Below are 17,639 nucleotides of genomic sequence, written 5' to 3' on the forward strand. Positions count from 1 at the left end.
AAAGGTCAGTAACTCATTCTAAGTTACATTATCACTCACCACCAAACAGCAGAAAATAAAACAATCACAGTTCCTTTGAAAAGAACCCACAGATTGCCTACTGAAAAACAAACAAAACCACTCCACTTTAATATAGTTCATGAAATTATAAACACTGGATTCAAAACTGAGCTTTCATACTGAAAATAATCAGTACTTCTACTTAGAAAAGAAAAAGGTATTATTTAAAAATATCTTATTTAACAAAGTCACTGGTTTTACTTACCAATTTTCTACAAGTAACCTAGTAGCATGTAAACTAAATTAAATTTTTAATTAGTACCTAAATTTTTCTTTGACATAAGTAAAATAAGTTTGTTCCATAAAAACACTTGATATATATTGTAACACTGCAGTCACCAGCAACCATGCAAGCAACTTTGATTAAACCTTTCAGATGATCTGAAGCTAGGACTATCTTCTGGCACTCTGTTAGATATTTATACAAGCCAAACCATGAAAACAATTAAAGTTTTGCCAGGTTATCTTTAAGAGTTTTGGCCTTAATTCTTGTGTTCACTGGAGGAAATGGAAAGAGGCTTGTAGCTTACATTGTGTGGGAGAAGATCAATTACTGTACCCACTTACAAATAAATTGTTGATTACCAAATTGCCTACAACCAGAGGCAAGAGACTGGATTCAGTGGCCTAAGATTAAATTGTCCTGTTTGTGAAACTAGTCCTTGCAAATCTATGGGAGACTTTTTTAAAAAAGGTTTATATACATACACATACAAACACATGTAAATATAAACATGTACCTACATGCTTTCTTGGGATGATTAAAAATTCTCATCCATATTTCCCCACCCCCTCATCTCAGTCTTGGAGACAGAAAATCAAGTTTACCTCCAAAACTAGACTAGGAAGAGAAAATGTTCCCCCCACCCTTCAAAGCCAAGGGAGAGGTGGGTCATACATGAACTTCTAAGCTGTTGCTACTTCAAAGCAGCTTCACAAGGCACCAGCTACCCAATAAACTAGAATTAGATTTAGGGGGCAAGAATGGAGAAAAATTTCAACACATTACTTTCCTAACTAGAGAATAGCTCTTTTACAAGCCAATTCTGTCATCCAAAGGGAGAATGAGGGAGATCCTTCAAAGAGATTAAAGGCTAGCTATTAGGGAGAAAACACTGGGTTTAAGTCCAGCTAGCAACAAAGCACCACATAGCAGCTAACTCACTCCTCCCCTGTGGTGAAAAACCTCATGAAAAGCTCATGCGTCAAGACAAGAACAGGGAGGGATCACTCATCAGTGATGAGTGATCACAGGCAAAAACCAGACTCAACTTGGGGAGAAAAAACAAACAAAATCAATTTAATTTGTTACCAATCAAATCAGAGTAGGATAAGGAGAAGTAAAACAAAACCTTAAAACACCTTCCCCCCACCCCGCGTTTCTTCCCGGCTCAACTCCAGTCCCAGTTTCCTCAACCTCCTCCCATCCTGAGCAGCACAGGAGGACGAGGAATGGGGGTTGGGGTCAGTTCATCACACCTTGTCTCTGCCACTCCTTCCTCCTCAGGGGAGGACTCCTCACTTGTCCCCTGCTCCAGAGTGGGCTCCCTCCCACAGGAGACAGTCCTCCAAGAACTGCTCCAGCGTGGGTCCTGTCCATGGGCTGCAGTCCTTCAGGCACAGACTGCTCCAGCATGGGCCTTCCCATGGACTCACGGACATCTTTGGGGGCACCCACCTGCTCTGGCGTGGGCTCCTCCCCAGGCTGCAGGTGGGCATCTGCTCCCCGGCTCCCCTCCATGGGCTGGGGGGGACAGCCTGCTGTCTCACCGCGGGCTGCAGGGACATCCCCTCCTCTGGCACACATCCTCCACCTCCTTCCTCACTGACCTCGGTATCTGCAGAGGTGTTCCTCTCACATTCCACTCTCCTCCCCCACTGCAGGTTCCCCTTCTCAAATCTGTTCTCCCAGAGGTGCTACCACTGTCGCTGATGGGCTCGGCCTTGGCCAGAGGCGGGTCCGACTCGGAGCTGGGGAAGCTTCTGGCAGCTTCTCACAGGAGCCATCCCTGTAGCCCCTCCCCCACTACCAAAACCCCACCACACAAACCCAATACAATGCTCAATAGCAGCTCTCTGTAAAGTAAAACATTAAAAAGGTACATAATTAGTAAACTACAAATTATAACTGGATACTTTCAGAAAGGTTCAAAACTGCAACCTAAATAAACTGCATTATTTGCATTCTGATTCTTCCAACAGATTTTAAACAACAAAGAATAATCTGGAAGCAAAGTGAAGAGAAATCTGTGTGTCAATACTGATGAAAAAGCTGTAAGAAGAAATTTCATCCTTGCAGCAGTGAACTGGAAATGTATTGATCAGTCTGGTCAATAAGTAGATTCTAGCCATTCACTGCTTAGTATTTCAGCACTCTGCAAATACATCTAGTCTAATTGCTAACAGCAAACAACATCAACTGTCAGAATCAAAATGACCACATAGGTTTATGAAATGAAAAAATTCTAAAGCATAGTAAGCTTGATAATTTGATATAATCATATGTGTTAATTTGCAATTCAAGGACAGGTTGTCATTTAAATGCATACAGAACTGTTACTGTGCAGTCAAGATGACCTTGCAAATTTGCAGAAAGATTTTACAAGATTAACTGTGATATGTGATCTGCATATGTATTTCACCATTTGTTAATATATGGCCAGTGGACTCAAAAAAAACTTTGTAGGTAACAGCAAACAATGGAGAAACACATGTAGTGTTTACGGCTACAAGGTACCAGAGACACAGAGGAGAACATTTTGTCATTTTCATTTATGTTCCTTCACTATCACTGCAAGAGTTCATCACTCAAACATAAAAAAGCAGGAACAGAGAGTGGCTGGGGATCATCATCATAGAATTCACATGTAAACATGAACTGGTTTCTATGCAGAGGTCTTGTCTCAAGACAGACACCAGCATTTAACCAAAGCTCTCATCAACTGATAAGGCTTGTAGTGATGTGCAGAAGGCTCACATTCTCTCCCACTAGGACAGGCTTAAAGAAAGAAACAAAGTAAAAAAAAAACTCTTAGATGAGCCAGCATGTAGCCAGACACAGTTCCTACTGAATTGGTGAACAGCTTAATCACACTGTGACATCCCAATGGATAGTTACCTGGCTATTTCTTTTTTACTGTGACAGAACAATTAAGAAAGACCTCTGTAAAAAGGACTTGAAACCTAATGGTGTCTAAAATACAACACTTCTGATCCAGTTTACCTACATAAGAAAAAGAAAAGCTGAGAATTCAAGAAAACAAAACCCTATCCAAGAGCAATTTTAAGCCTTTATGAATTCCTTGAAAGGGATGTCATATTTCTGGATGACCCAACAGTGTTTTTTGTGGAAGCACTCATCTGCCACCAGCCACTAACGTGCCAAGGTATGTCGTTGACAAACCCAGTAATGTGAAGCCATAGTGAATAAATTACCTTTGCTTCCATCTTACTCATCTTTTAATCAAATTCTTGCTGTCTTATCTATGCAGCCCGGTGCGTATCTATATCTTCCTGTGCAGCCCTATATATCTTCTACAATCTCATATCTACAGTTACTATTTCACATTCACTGTGCTGCTTACTACAAAAAGACATGATGCAATCAGCCATTTTACTATTCACTCTTGTGTATTTGCCTTAACTTTCAAGTATCCACACTCTTGAGAAGGTGCTTAACATGACATTGCTAGAAATTTCTTAGAAACACCGCTCTACATACCTTCCCCTGTTGCATTGAACAGTCCACACACCCCACTTGAATGTTTCCATGTTTTGCTCCAGGGATTATCTGTAATCTTTCAAAGTCAGTCCCCAACACCACAATATCACATCCTGATGCATATGCCTAAAAAAAAAGAAACAAGAATTAAGAAGAGCTTTAGCCACTTCCACCATATCAGTGAAGTATGAAACAGTATAGTCCACATATCCTATCCACGTAGAACATTACAGACAGAAGTACAGAGATATTTGCAAGGATCAAGTATGTGTCTACAATTGAAATCAAGCAACAGAAGTGGCAAATTATGCTTTCTCTGTGCTTAGAAGTGCATCACAACACTTGTTTAACAAGCAGTGGTTCAAGATAGAAGAGGCAAAAAAGGTGGAGTTATGAAAACATCTAAGAGAAAAGAAAAAGCATGAAGAACAAAGTTCATGCAAAGTAGGAAAAAGTAATGCATTTCCCAGACTGGAGACAGAGGTATTTAAAAATAATTTTTTGAGAAGAGGGAATAGTACTGAGGAGCTAAAATGGTACAAAGCATTTAGTAAGGAACTTAGTAAAGGGAAATTTCAAAAGGGTAAGAGCATGAAGCTTAGTTACAGAAAAGCAAAACTGTGCTTTCAGATTTGTCTCCTGTTACTTGCATTCCATGGATTAATTTTATTTTCTCTTAAATTTATAGTCACTAAGTAACTTGATATACCTAACACATTCACAGAGCCAGCTGACTGAGTACTGCAATGTCTGAGTCAAAATTTCTTCCTATCTGTATGCAAGTTCTGTTAGAAACTGAGCACAGATTAAAATGGAGAGAAAGATTAAAGACTGGAGAAGCTTGTGGAAACAACAGTGAGCAGAATAATTCAATAAGCATAAGAATATAGCATTCAAGGATTAAAGTCCTACAACAAGGAATGTACATCCATTAAAAAAGTAGAGCCAGGAAGTCAGCAACAAAATTAAGAGCACAAACTATAGTATTCTATTAGAGAGCAAGAGAACAATAAAAGGGCCAAAAATGCCCTTTTAGTTGGCCAAAAGATTCAAAAGCAGAACAGTCTCACAAAAACTGCAGATGGAAGATTTCCTAATACTGGCATAATTGATCATGTCCTTACAATCAATCCTGCCAATTAACTAAAACCACTTTTGACTTGAAAAAAGGCAGAAAAATTGAATGCTAGATATACAAATTTGAAATCTGATGATCATGTTTTCAGGTGTTTCATGTGAGAGAGTACTTTTACCAAGCCTGACCTAGACTATTATAGCATTACATACATTAAAATAAACAAATAAAAAATATGGAGATTTTGGTCCCGAGACAATTTTCCCCACAAAGGGTTCAGTGATATTTCACAAAACAATCTTACACAGAAGACTGTTATCATCATTCTCAGCCAATATTCAGTTATTGCTTTCCAATCAGCAGACCATCAGCCACCCTTAAAATTACCTGATACTTGAAAATGCTATCTATAACGCTTCTGCAGACTAAATATAACCATGTACTTATTTATGATCATTTATTACTGGTCAGGTTTTTGAGCCCCTTCCTGTCCTGTCCCCTCTTCAGCTTCAAAAAGAGGTTCAAGCAGTGTAATTCCTCCTGTCAAAAAAGCAGCATTTATTACAAATTGACATAATAAACAGCAGGCTCCAAAGCAGTCTAATTTAAAACTCATTCCAAAAGAGAAGATTGAGTACTATTTTTTGTTCAAACGTTAAAATGATTATTTTGATATTGCAATGACATGAACTTTGGACCTATTCCTCACAGAACTTTTTTTTTCTTTAGTTAAAAACCATCTCACCTGGTGATCACTCACTGATTAAGTCTGTAGTCCATCAGGCAAAGGTTACTCAGAAGTATAATAGATACAATTTTTCCCAAAGCCATTTTGTTGAATTTAGTGTTCCATACGAAGGCAATTTTAAGTGGGGGGGGAGAAGTGCTTCATTTCAAAAAGATAACATGGCTTTATTAAAAATGTCTTTAATAATCTAAAGTGTCAAAGATTGTATGAAGCCTACTTGTTCTTCTGTATAGCCCTCTAGGCCTCATCAGCACTTTACAGACTTACTTGATTTCTCCCATCTGTTTCTCTCCATTTCTAGCTTCACAGGCAAGCCTGAGATCATGTAGCATCATAACACTACAACATTTCCATCACAGTGAGCAAGAGCTAGCGTATAGAGCAACACATACCATTAGCAGCAATCTGGAAGTTCAGAAACTGATCATTTTAATTGGATCAGGAACTTGACCAGTTTTAACATATAAAAAAAGTCCTGAGTACACTTGGCATTTTGCACTGGAAGAACTCTAAAGTAACTATAAAACACTACACGCTGGAGTCTTTAGGAACTGGTATATTCATCAATGTATCAGGACTTAAAACATTACCAGAACACAGGCTATCTCCTGGTAATCTGGGCTATGCTGGAAAGCAGTAGCTCAAAGCAGTATGCAAAAATCCCAGACTTGCCATTTCCTGAAAATGTCCCCTTTATGACTATAAACTCTTGTCCAAGAGCTATACCCCCTCCTCCCTTTTGCTATGTTTAAATATGGCTACTCTATATTTAATACTCATGTCTTGCCCAACTTCATATGCTGTGGTTTAAAAAAAATAAGTTTGTTAAATTGGGGATGAACTTTCTGAAGAAAAGTTGGGGAATATCTTCTCATCCTAGCGGTTCTCAGTTCTAACAATCAATTATAAGTGCATTCATAAGAATCTAGACCAGGGTGGGGGCAAGAGGAGTGCCCTTTTAAAAATCTTATTCTTGGAAGAAAAATAGAGTCATTCTGTCATGATTTAACCCCAGCCAGCAACTAAGCACCACACAGCCACTCACTCACTTCCCCCCCACCCAGTGGGATGCGGGAGAGAATTGCAAGGAAAAAGGTAAAACTCGTGGGTTGAGATAAGAACAGTTTAATAGGACAGAAAGGAAGAAAATAATGATTATAATAATCACAATAATAAAATGACAATAACAACAATAGGATTGGAATATATAAAGCAAGTGATGCACAATGCAACTGCTCACCACTTGGTGACTGATGCTCAGTTACTTCCCAAGCAGTGATCCCCCTTTCTCCAGCCAACCCCCTCCAGTTTATATTCTGGGCATGACGTAATATGGTATGGAATACCCCTTTGGCCAGTTTGGGTCAGCTGCCCTGGCTGTGTCCCCTCCCAACTTCTTGTGCCCCTCCAGCCTTCTTGCTGGCTGGCCATGAGAAGGTGACAAATCCTTGACTTAGTATAAACACTGCTTAGCAACAACTGAAAACATCAGTGTTATCAACATTCTTCTCATACTGAATCCAAGAAATAACACTGTATCAGCTACTAGAAAGAAAATTGACTCTATCCTAGACAAAACCAGGACACACTCTACCCTTACGTTCTGGTAATTCTCCATATTACCTGAAAAAAATTGACATTCGGGAAAAAAAGAATCACTTCTGACATCAGTCTATTCAGATGGATTAGATCATACTTGGTCACATTGACTTCCCGATCCCCCATAAGCTGCAGAACCACTGACTAGCTCGTAAGCCTGAGAGCTGATCTGTCCCCAAAGACGTAGAAAGGAAAAAAAAAAAAAAAAAAAAAAGCATTTTCAAAGAGGTTCCAAATATAACTACAGCCAAGCAGAAGGATGATGACTTGGAGGTTATTTTTGACATTTAGTCAATGTTTGGCTGCAGGAGAACCACAGTTTCAAAGACAAAAAGGCAAGGGATGCAAAAGGGAAGGAAGTTACATATTTCAAAGGAAAGCAAGTGTCTGAATGGAAGGTAACTAAGCTGTCTGGCAAATGAAACTGCAACAGGCTCCCTTTCCTACTGTTGCCTACCATCCCAATCCCATTACACCTCATATTGACCAGACACTTGAGTGTTCCCCTTCTCCTAAGGTGTCCTTCCTTTGGTTCTTTGCTGGCCCCACTGCAACCCATCCATTACACCGTCTCTGTGCAAAGAAGTCACATCCTCATACATACTCACTGGAACCCAGACTCCAGTTCTGAAAGACGTTTCTAAGCAGTAGTATCTTATAATGACATTCCTCTAAAACAAGAGCACAAAATGAACTGCTGGACTAACTTTACACTTACTTTTTTTTTTCACCTCAGAAAAATTTATAAGGTATTTTACCATAGTATAAGGGAAGTCTGTAGTCAGGAGTAAAGGACACTTTCTATACCCTAACAGTCTCTCAGATACAACAAAAATCAATCCTGACTACCAATCAACTTTATCTACTTTTTACTGTGAGACTTGTCCACAGTAGTTTGCCTGTCACTTATTTTCATTTTGACAGAAGCTACTGAGATTGCATTTTTATAAGCTATGGAAACTAAGAAAAAAGGTAATTCAAATGTTCTATTACATGTAGGGCAAGAAGCAATTTCAGGGTCTAAGCAATTCTCGTATCTGTACTCTTATCTACATGACCTGGTTCCTGCCAGGGGAGGAGGGAGCAGGGAAAGGAAGGGGGGCACAATATGCTGCCATACAGTTCAACTAGGAAAGAATTCCTAAACATGTATGAAATAAAAAACAAAACAAAACAAAAAAACCCACACAAAAACCCAGCCAACAAAAAACCAAAGATGCCTTTTTAAAGTGAGCAGAGCCTCTAAGTCTGATTTTGGCAAGCCATAAAAGCCTTTCACCTTACGCATGTCCTAGAATATTTACAAGAAAGTTGTCTTTGCACAATGGGACAAGCAGATAATGTTGATATTATCGTGTTCTTGGAATGTTTATTAAACAATTCTTTGTTCATCTGTTACACAAATAAACAAGATAGAACTAGTTGAAACTGCATGAACATGGATTTCACTAGCTGTTGACATAGCAAAACAAGCCTGAAATTAGGAAGTGAAAGATGTTTCAGGCCTGTGAAAATAAATGTGATTTTGCGTGCAGTACTGGGTTTTCACAGTTTCTACCCGTCCTTTTAATCAGATGTCAGCTCTTATACCTAAAATCATATTTCTTTGGGGAAGATTAACAGATATTTTGACAATAACAGTGCTTTAAAAGCATGTTAGTTTTAACAGAAAATAGTATACATAACTGTGAACTATTCTAATTTCTTTCTAAAGTGAAAGCCTGATATTCACAACTCTTAAAAACAGAGAATGGTACTGGCAAATCAGACTCTGCTCTCAATAGAAGAAAAACAAATGAACAGCAGTCTTGACTTCTTACATAGCACAGCACATCTAAAGCAATTATTTCCTTATACTTGACTGTCTTTAAATATTTATTGTGTACTAATACACAAAGTTTTTGCTATAGTTTCTGCTACAGCTAAACAGGGACTGACACATTATCCTTCACAACCTGCACAAACTTTATTTAACCTACATCTCTTATGTGAAGGGCCTACATCTCTTAAACAAAGGGCACAAGTACACCTATCAGAAATTGCCAGCTATTATCCACAGGTGAATGCAGTCGTATGTGTGCGCACATAGGCATTTATAAGGTAATATATATATAAACACATACAAATATGTATGGGATGAACATACAGACTAGACAAGTAATGCAGAACTCTGTGCTGGGCCCAAGGTCATACAGAACCACCTAGCCGAAGTAGACCAAGGGACTGCATTAACAATTCACAGTAACTTACTCGGAAATGTTCTCTCCCTGTTATAGCTATACTGCAAGCTTACCAGTACAACCACCCATGTTATCTTCTGCTTCTTTTGTTTTGCAACTGATTCAGGTACTGTATCAGAGGTAATTCTCAAGCCACATAAAGGCTATTTTTATCACTGATGGGTCTCAAGGGTTCTTATGTCCCCTGCAAATGAAATGAAGCAAGTCCCAAAGGTCAGGATGCCAAGGCTCACAATCAAATTGACCAGTTAAAAAGATTTTACTGAAATTCTATAATAGCTGAATAATTTTTCTATCATGTTTGAAAGTGGAAGTTCACAATAGGTGTTTTTATGACCCTTACAACCACTATGCCTTAGGGAAGACTCATTTCCCAGTTTAAAAAAAAAAAGCTATTCCAATGAAAAGCACTGTAGACTGGGAACAAAGCTTATTACCCCCCAAAAAAATAGAAAAAATCTTTATTAATTACATCAGGTAGCTGTAGCTGTTTCTTCTGCTGGATTGAGCATGTAAACATAATACATTCTCAGTCTGCAAGGGCTAAATACTGCTTATATGCAACACAAATAGGCACAGGTGGGAGATGAGTACTTCCTCGTGTCTCACTTCTCTTAGTTTTTCCCCTCACCTCATTGGTTCCTCTTCTAAGAAAAATTTACAACAAATGTCATTCTTATCAAAAGTAAAGACAAAAAATAAAGGCAGATAAATCTGTTAAGCAGGTGATGCTGAAGTAACATCTGTATTTTTCTCTTTTGCACAGAATGGTCAAAATCAAAAAGCACAGTCACTATGAACCAGATTGTACCTTGCTGAATTATTCTATTTAAAAAAAAATCTAACCTGTGCAGATATGAATTTGCACTAGTCTTTTTTAGCATGGTCTCTCCCCACCCCAGTATATAAAAACTTACAGTAGTCTAAATTAATTTTAATTTTTAATTTTAAATTAAAATGTAATTTTCATTACATTTAAATATCTTATTTTTTAAGAAATAAATTTAATTAATCTTCTTAATGAAATAAATAAAGAAATACTCTTTCATCATGCTTGGAAAAACCCCCAACTTTCTAAGCTATGAAAACTATTTGAAATAATATACTACTTTAAGTGGCAAATTGATTGGCCATGCACTTAGAATCAAGGCTCACTGCAACTGCACTTTTTATTGAAGTGTAAGGAGGTTTTATCCCTTTTTTTCTTTTAATTAATTCAGTTAAAAAACCAATTCATTTCTTAAGTTCAGAATAGGCTAACTGGAACATGGGGAAAAAAAAAACCAAAACCCCAGACTTATCAAAAAGGTCTCCTTCCCTTTTCTAAATCACAATCAAGAAGCAGGTATAAACAATGTAACTTCTTGTTAATTGACTCTCATGACCAGTCAGTTAATTTTCTTGACTATAAATACACATGGAGTTCTAAATACAAAGAAAGTGTTGAGTATTTTCTAGACAAATAAGTTATCAATTTTGAGCCACAGAATCTACTCTTATTTATCAAAAAATTTTACAAAGCTGGAAATCTTTATATCACAACCCAGTACTTTTGGAAAATTCAGTGTGGTCTTGACCAAACTATCCAAAACCCACATTTTCCAAGTGCATTTCAACTTAACGTTGAAATTCACAGTTTTATCAGTCATACAAAGGAAGTCTCAAGACCAGGATGAGTTTAATCACACACAGAGAGGAAATCTGCCCAGAAAAGACTCTGGTTGCATTGAAACAAGCCACGCAATTTATCTTTCTTTTCCAAACTTCTACCCCTACAAACAATTAGTCTTTTGTGACTTCCATTACCAGTCTTGGGACTTGTACTTGCAAAATTGCTATTGCTCACAGTGATTTCTTTTTTTCCCCTCTTCTGATACTTGGAAAAAACCAAAAGGAAAAAAAATATTACAGAACTGAATAAGCAAAAATGCACAAAGCCAACCGATCACAAAGGTGGTATCAGTGCTGATTACCCAATAACTTAAATACAACTTCAGTAATAACTAGTACAGCACTATCCTATGTGATGAACTCCACGAACTTATTAAACAAATGGGTTTTTTACTCAACTATTTCAGATCTGAAAACAACGAAAGAAAGCAAAGGATGTATTCCACTGTGGGCAAGCACACAGAAAATAAAAGAACTTGATTTCAAGAGAAGCACATAGAGAGCAAACAGTTAAATTCTGACTTCTGAGGGCTGAGTTCTCACTCATTTAGTGCATGCTATTACTGCTTACTCTCAGCAGATAAAGAACAGGCATGGTTCTTATGATACCTTGATGTTTATGAGCCTTTTTCTATATACAAATAAAAGAAGTGCCAAAAACTCTTTATCAGTGTTCTCTCCAAGGAAGCTCACACTCCACTTGACACTTCACATCCTAAAAAAAGAAAAAGGCCAGAACAACAAACCTGCACACCATTAGGACAAGTATCTCAAATACCTTCTTAAAACAGAACTGCACATATTCAAAAAGGTGCATGCAATTCAGTGGGTACAGGCACTTTTTACTACTTTCACTTCCAATTTTTCAGAGTTTAGGAGAAGAATCTGTAGTATTTCCAGAAAAACTGTAATATTTTAAAAGTGTTCACCTTAGATAGTCAGTACAGCATATCAGACAATATTCTGAACCATACTGTATCAAAAAAAAAAAATCAAAGTATTACAAACCAAGTTCTTTTGTCAGGCAAAGGTAACTCACCCCACCTGTGCAGTATATAACCCTGAAATATCAACTCCTATGAGTTCTCAACTATGAAAAGTGGAAGCATAGAAGTTTGCCAAGATGTGTTTTTTTCCATTTCTAAGACACCACTCAACAGTATTTATACTTACTAATGCTTATAACCTGGCTTCAGATATGGGAAAACTGTCCATTTTTGTTGTTGGATTTTCTAAAGGTTAAGTCCACCATTTCCTTCCAAAAATGCAGAAATTAGCTTCATTACCTTTCACTTCTTAATCCTTCCGAGCAATCTCGTGAATTTAACACAACATTATACAATGAATAACAGCAACAACCCCCCCCCCCCCAAAAAAAAAAAAACCACCCTGGAGCAGTCAAGGATATTTCTCTCAGCAGTTTTAAAACCGAGGAAAAGAAATCCATAAATAAGCTTGTCAGAGAAAGGAAGATGAATGTGTCTATAGGAAACATTGTTACTATATTTATGTCAAAATAGCTGTTGTAAAAAAGAGACCATAGAAACAGCTACTGAAAACTGCACTTCCCAATCATTTCTTTCTCCCCAAAGAGAGATTCTTACTCTTATTGTCCACTGGGGAGCTCTAACACTTTTGACAAATTAGGGCATAACAGCCAGAGAGCCCTTGAGTGACACTAACAACTCAAACTATTTCCCTCAAAAAAGAATGATATCAAAACAGGAAACTTACAAGAACATACTTCGAAAGCTGACTAGTGTTTCACTGTAAAGCAAACCTCCTTGTCTCCTACCAAACCACTGGTGGGTCTTCAACATTTCTGGATATGTAAAATCAGAAAGTTTGGCACAGTTATAATTTGAAGTCCCAAATGCTGCAGTTTAAGAACTCTTCCAATGTGAACTTATTTACAGGATTCATTTTTTTGGAAGCAAGCACATCACCGGACAGGGCTGTAGATAAATATATTTTGCAAAGCCAGCCTGGCTCTGGGGAAGTAGCTCTAGGGTGCTTTGCTCTGAACACTGACTGTAGCCCACCTTTCCAGCACTGACACTGCACTGCTGCCGCAGAGTGAAGCTGCGAGTAGCCAGATGAATTTAACTGCGTAGGCCAGATGGGACAGAAAAAAATAAGTTTCTTAATTCTTGCATTTCCATCTATCATTCCCCTATCAAACTCAAAAGCATACTAGGCTGTAATTAGGGGCAGCCACAGAAGGCAAGGTTAAAAATACTCAAACATGGTGCACTGAGAAACTTTGCTGTGTCTTATTTCATTCCTCTTCAGCCCAAAACGGAAGGCAAGAAGGGTGTATTTCAGGGAGGGTGGGAAGAAAAACACAACAACAAAAGTCTGTTTACAAAGCAAAAGTGAAAGGGAGGAAAACAAACACTAACAAAAGGCTATGACCTTCACTAAATGCTGCAAGTGGTTTGTTTTTTTTCCTCCACTTTAAGTGTAAACGTCGACAGGGAGTTCCAAAACGGTTTTAGCATCCTCACGCTCAGGCGCGGTATTTCAAGACGCACCTCGCCCCATGACCGGGGAGGATTCCCGCTACCTTCCTGACCGAAAGCGAGAGCTGACGTTCCCTTCCACAGCGAGTCGCGTGCACCGGCTGACGTTTATGTAACCTTTTATCGACGCCACCATGTTCCTGCCTTGGCAACACGCCCCCCGCCCCCCCGGAGCGGCACGTGCGTCCCTGCCCCTGCCTCTGCCGGGCGCCGCACTCGCCCCGCGCCCCCTCCCTCCATCCCTGCCCCGCCGGCAAGGCCGCCCGTCCCGCCCACCCACGGCGCTGCACCCACCTTCGGGCTCGGGAGCCCCCCGCCGCTCGGGGAAAGTTTTGACCGCCTCCCCCGCCCCCGGCCCCGGGCAGGTGTGCCGCGGGCCCTTCGGGGAAGCCCTCCCCCGGCGGCGGGCAGCGCCGCTACCGGCCGACGACGCTCGCGGGGCCGAGGCGCCCCGCTCCAAGGGCCGGCTGCCGCTGCCGCCGCGCCTGACGCAGCCGCTCTCGGCGCCGGCTCGGGCGCCGGGGAGCGCGGCGCTAGGGCGCGGGCCCGGCGGAGGCGCCCGGGCCCCGGCGGGGGACTCACCGTGAAGGGCTGGTCGTGCAGGCTCCCCACGGAGAAGCAGTTGTCCCCGGGGTTCACGGCCCCCGTCAGCACCTGGTGCAGGTTCATGGCGAGAGGGCGCCGCCGACCCGCCGGCCCCCGCCACTCGGCCGCCCCTGATCCCGCGGGCGGCGGAGGAGGCGGCGGCACATACTGCGGGGCGGGGCGGAGCCTCGCGGGGCAGGGCGGAGCCTCGCCGAGCCTCGCCTCGAACTCGCCTCGCCTCGCCGGGCGGGCGGGGCGCGGAGGCGCAGCTCCCCCTGCCACCGGCCTCGCCAGCTCTCGCGAGAGCCCGCCCCGGTCGCGTCACCGCCCGCCCCCGACGCCGCCCCCCCGCCGGCTCCGGCCGCCGCGCATGCGCGCGGGGCGACGCCGAGGGTGGGGCGAAGCGGCGGGTCCTGCCCGCGCATGTGCGGCCGGCCCGCGCCGCGGGGGCGGGGCCGGGGCCGCCCGTCGGGGCGGGCCGGCCTCTGGCCTGCGGCGGGCCGGCCTCTGCCGAGCGGCAGCGGTCGCTGGGGCGGGCTGTGGGTAGGGGCAGCTCAACGGCGAATTTGCCTTTCTTACTCAAGTAGCCTTGGAAAACGCTGCGTCGGCCTGGTGTGAGGGGGTCGGTGTGGCTGGCCCAGGCGGTGGGCTGAAGGGTGGCGCTCCGCCACCTCCCGCCTCGCTGGAGCGGACGCGGGAGTCGGTCGCCCTTAGAAGAGCCAGTAACCCCAAACGCATTCCCTCCTCGCCTGCACATTCTCACAAGTGGAGGGACTTGGCCGCAGCCTTTCCCCAGGCCCTTGCAAGAGGAAGCATCTGACGATGGGAGACGTGGTTCCCTGGGGCTTGGGCAATGAAGAAGGCGTTTTCCTGGGACACCAGGTTGGCTGTAGGCAGCTGGGTTTTTCACCTGCCTCATAACGTGAGGGGAAAAAAAACGGGAGCCATCTAGGATGTGTATTGCTTTACACGCAACTTAAGAGTGGGATTAGTGCAGGCCACTTTGGTCTAACGAAATGAGTCAGGCCCAAGTGCAACAGGCAGCATAGCCTGCGTATTCGGATGACAGGATCTTCAGATCTGTCCTACCAGGACACCTCACCATTTAAGTAGCTTTTCATCTCTAAATGGACTGAATAATTGAGGTGTCTCCCAATTGTGAGATCTCTCTGCTACACTGAAAGTGCTTTATGTCTTGTTACTAATATTTCTTTCCACTGTAGCTATTTTTTAGTATTCCATCAGTTTCTCATAGAAACTTCAGCATTACTTGTGTTTCCCCTTGTAAATTTCAGCTCCCACAATTTTCATTCTTACATTATCCCAGTATCAAATATTAGAGCCTCTTTCTGCCCACCAGCTGTTCCAAGATATAATACAAATCAAAATCATTTCATGACGTATAGGCATAACTTGGTGTATCACATCCCACAATATTTATAAGGTGTTACCATGTATCTGTACATGGCAATACCTTTTCTTCTTGTGTTACTTTTCCTGTCCTTGTGTAAGCAAGATCAACCTCATACCATTTCGGGCATGGTGTCTCACACATTGTCTTAGTAAATATAAGCCTTGCATCCTTTGAAAAGCAGGTTGAAAAGCATCTCACCGTAACACTGGTTGCTGCAGTAATTCATGCAAATGAAAGAAAGATTTCTCCTATTTTCTAAAGCCTTTGGATGTGAGAAAAATCCATCAGATACGGCACTGTGTATATGTAGACATTCCTTCAAAAACCCATGGTTTTCTCAAGCTGGTTATAAACTGCTACCACCGTAATCACTTTTGTTTTGCAAAGGATCAAAAAGCTTATTGAATTGTCCTATCAATGAATAGTGATCTCACCCTTGCCAGGAGTGCTGATCACTGGTAAGTGTTCTTATCCTTCTGCCAGCTGCAGAATCTCATAAGGCAACCTTAGTGGATTTTTAAGTTAACAAAAATTATTTTCATTCGGTCGGTCCTAAGCAGGAAAGTGAATTATGACTGAAAACAGTAAGAGGCCCTTATCTGTGATTTTCAGCACAGCTGTCTACTTCTGGGCTCAGACTGTGAACCTCTCCAGCTTTGGTTGCAGCCAGCTGATACTTCCTCCCACAAGGACTGCTCTGGAATAAGCTGGACAGAAAAGGTCAGAGATCCTGCAGAACCATATTGGTTCTTCAAGCCTTATTCACTCCACAGGTGTAAAGCACATAGGATTTGCAGTATGACAAGATAGCAGGGTAACAGTAGACAGCAATCCCAGACCCCAGTCTAAGGAAGGTGAAGAATTCAGGAAGAAGGGGAAACTCAGGACACCAAGTAAAAGAATGAAAGGAAGGGTTTGACTGGTAACTGCTTTTTAATCTGTATCTAATTACAACACAGTATGATATGTTTACAACTGACACACCCTGACATGCTGATATGGTAAGAAAATACGGAACTTCTGATTTCCTTCCTAACTAGATTTGGTCTTTGTGACTATTCACATTAGTATATTTGGCTTACTTCATAAGAGAAAGGACATTACCTTTTATTCTCTCCTCTGTGGATAGAGTCAGAGCTTACGTAATGACATGCCAGGCACATGCATCCATATCTTGGCTCCCGTCCCCACAGGGATGGGGCACATTACCTTCCCCTTCCCACATTTGCTGTCAGCAGTGAGCTGTAGTGCAGGAGCTCTCACTCCTCACTGCTGACTCCTGACACTGCTGGTGTCCCACTTCTCAGCCTGAGTGATGGCAAGGACAGCCACTAGAAGTGGGACTTGGGCACACGTACTTCATTTTGGTGCCCCTTATCACTTCTCTTGCAACATCTGTGAATTCAGCTACAGGAAAATTATGTACTGTACATTTTATTATAATATCAAAGTGAATGCAGTGTTGGACACTGGCAAATTTCAACTCTGGCCTGTGCAATTTCATGCTGTAAGCATTTAAAAAAAAGCTTAAAATGATACAGTACAATTAAAAGTACATTTATACATTGTCTTGTTGACAAAAACACAGAGGTTGGTTTTGCTCAGAATTTCAAAACTTGACAGTTGTTGGAAGGTAAAAAAAAAAAATCTCAGAAAGCTAATTACCACCACAGAAGTGTTTCCTGTGCTTTTTGTTCATTTTGCGTATTTTTCTCACCTTCTAAGTAAACAGTTTTTTCCAAAAAGCCCTTTGTTTCACCTCTCACTTAGAAGTATCTAAAAAACAGACAAAGCATTGAGTTTGCCCTACAGAGTTACAAAATATGGTCACAAGCTCCTTTCTGTTGTCTTGCCCCCTAACCTCAGTAAATCTTTCTTTGAGTCTTTCAGGAGCTGTAATTCTTCTCACAAGCTGCTGACTCTTGTCATTCACAACTGCTGCTAACCAGGTTCACTCAGTCCTTGCCTTTGGCTTTTTAAAGGGGCACTATACAAAATATCCTC

General features: G+C 41.5%; 1 protein-coding gene across 6 annotated transcripts in view; it reads right to left on the reverse strand.

Moving 5' to 3' along the window:
• The window catches only part of DMXL1 (Dmx like 1), an 86,114-nt gene extending 71,725 nt beyond the window's left edge, over positions 1 to 14,389 (reverse strand). For all 6 annotated transcript variants that reach the window (XR_012648891.1, XR_012648890.1, XM_075019966.1 and 3 more), the window contains exons 1-2: positions 14,219 to 14,389; positions 3,782 to 3,907 (exon numbers count right to left, since the gene is read on the reverse strand). Coding sequence is in view for 4 of the 6 variants with exons in the window: in XM_075019966.1 (XP_074876067.1) it covers positions 3,782 to 3,907; positions 14,219 to 14,305 (213 nt within the window). In the remaining 2 variants the exon portion in view is untranslated. The remainder of the gene's footprint in view (positions 1 to 3,781; positions 3,908 to 14,218) is intronic.
• Between the last annotated feature and the right edge of the window lie 3,250 nt (positions 14,390 to 17,639).

The sequence above is a fragment of the Buteo buteo genome, chromosome Z (genome assembly GCF_964188355.1).
Source record: "Buteo buteo chromosome Z, bButBut1.hap1.1, whole genome shotgun sequence".
NCBI classification, from domain to species: domain Eukaryota; kingdom Metazoa; phylum Chordata; class Aves; order Accipitriformes; family Accipitridae; genus Buteo; species Buteo buteo.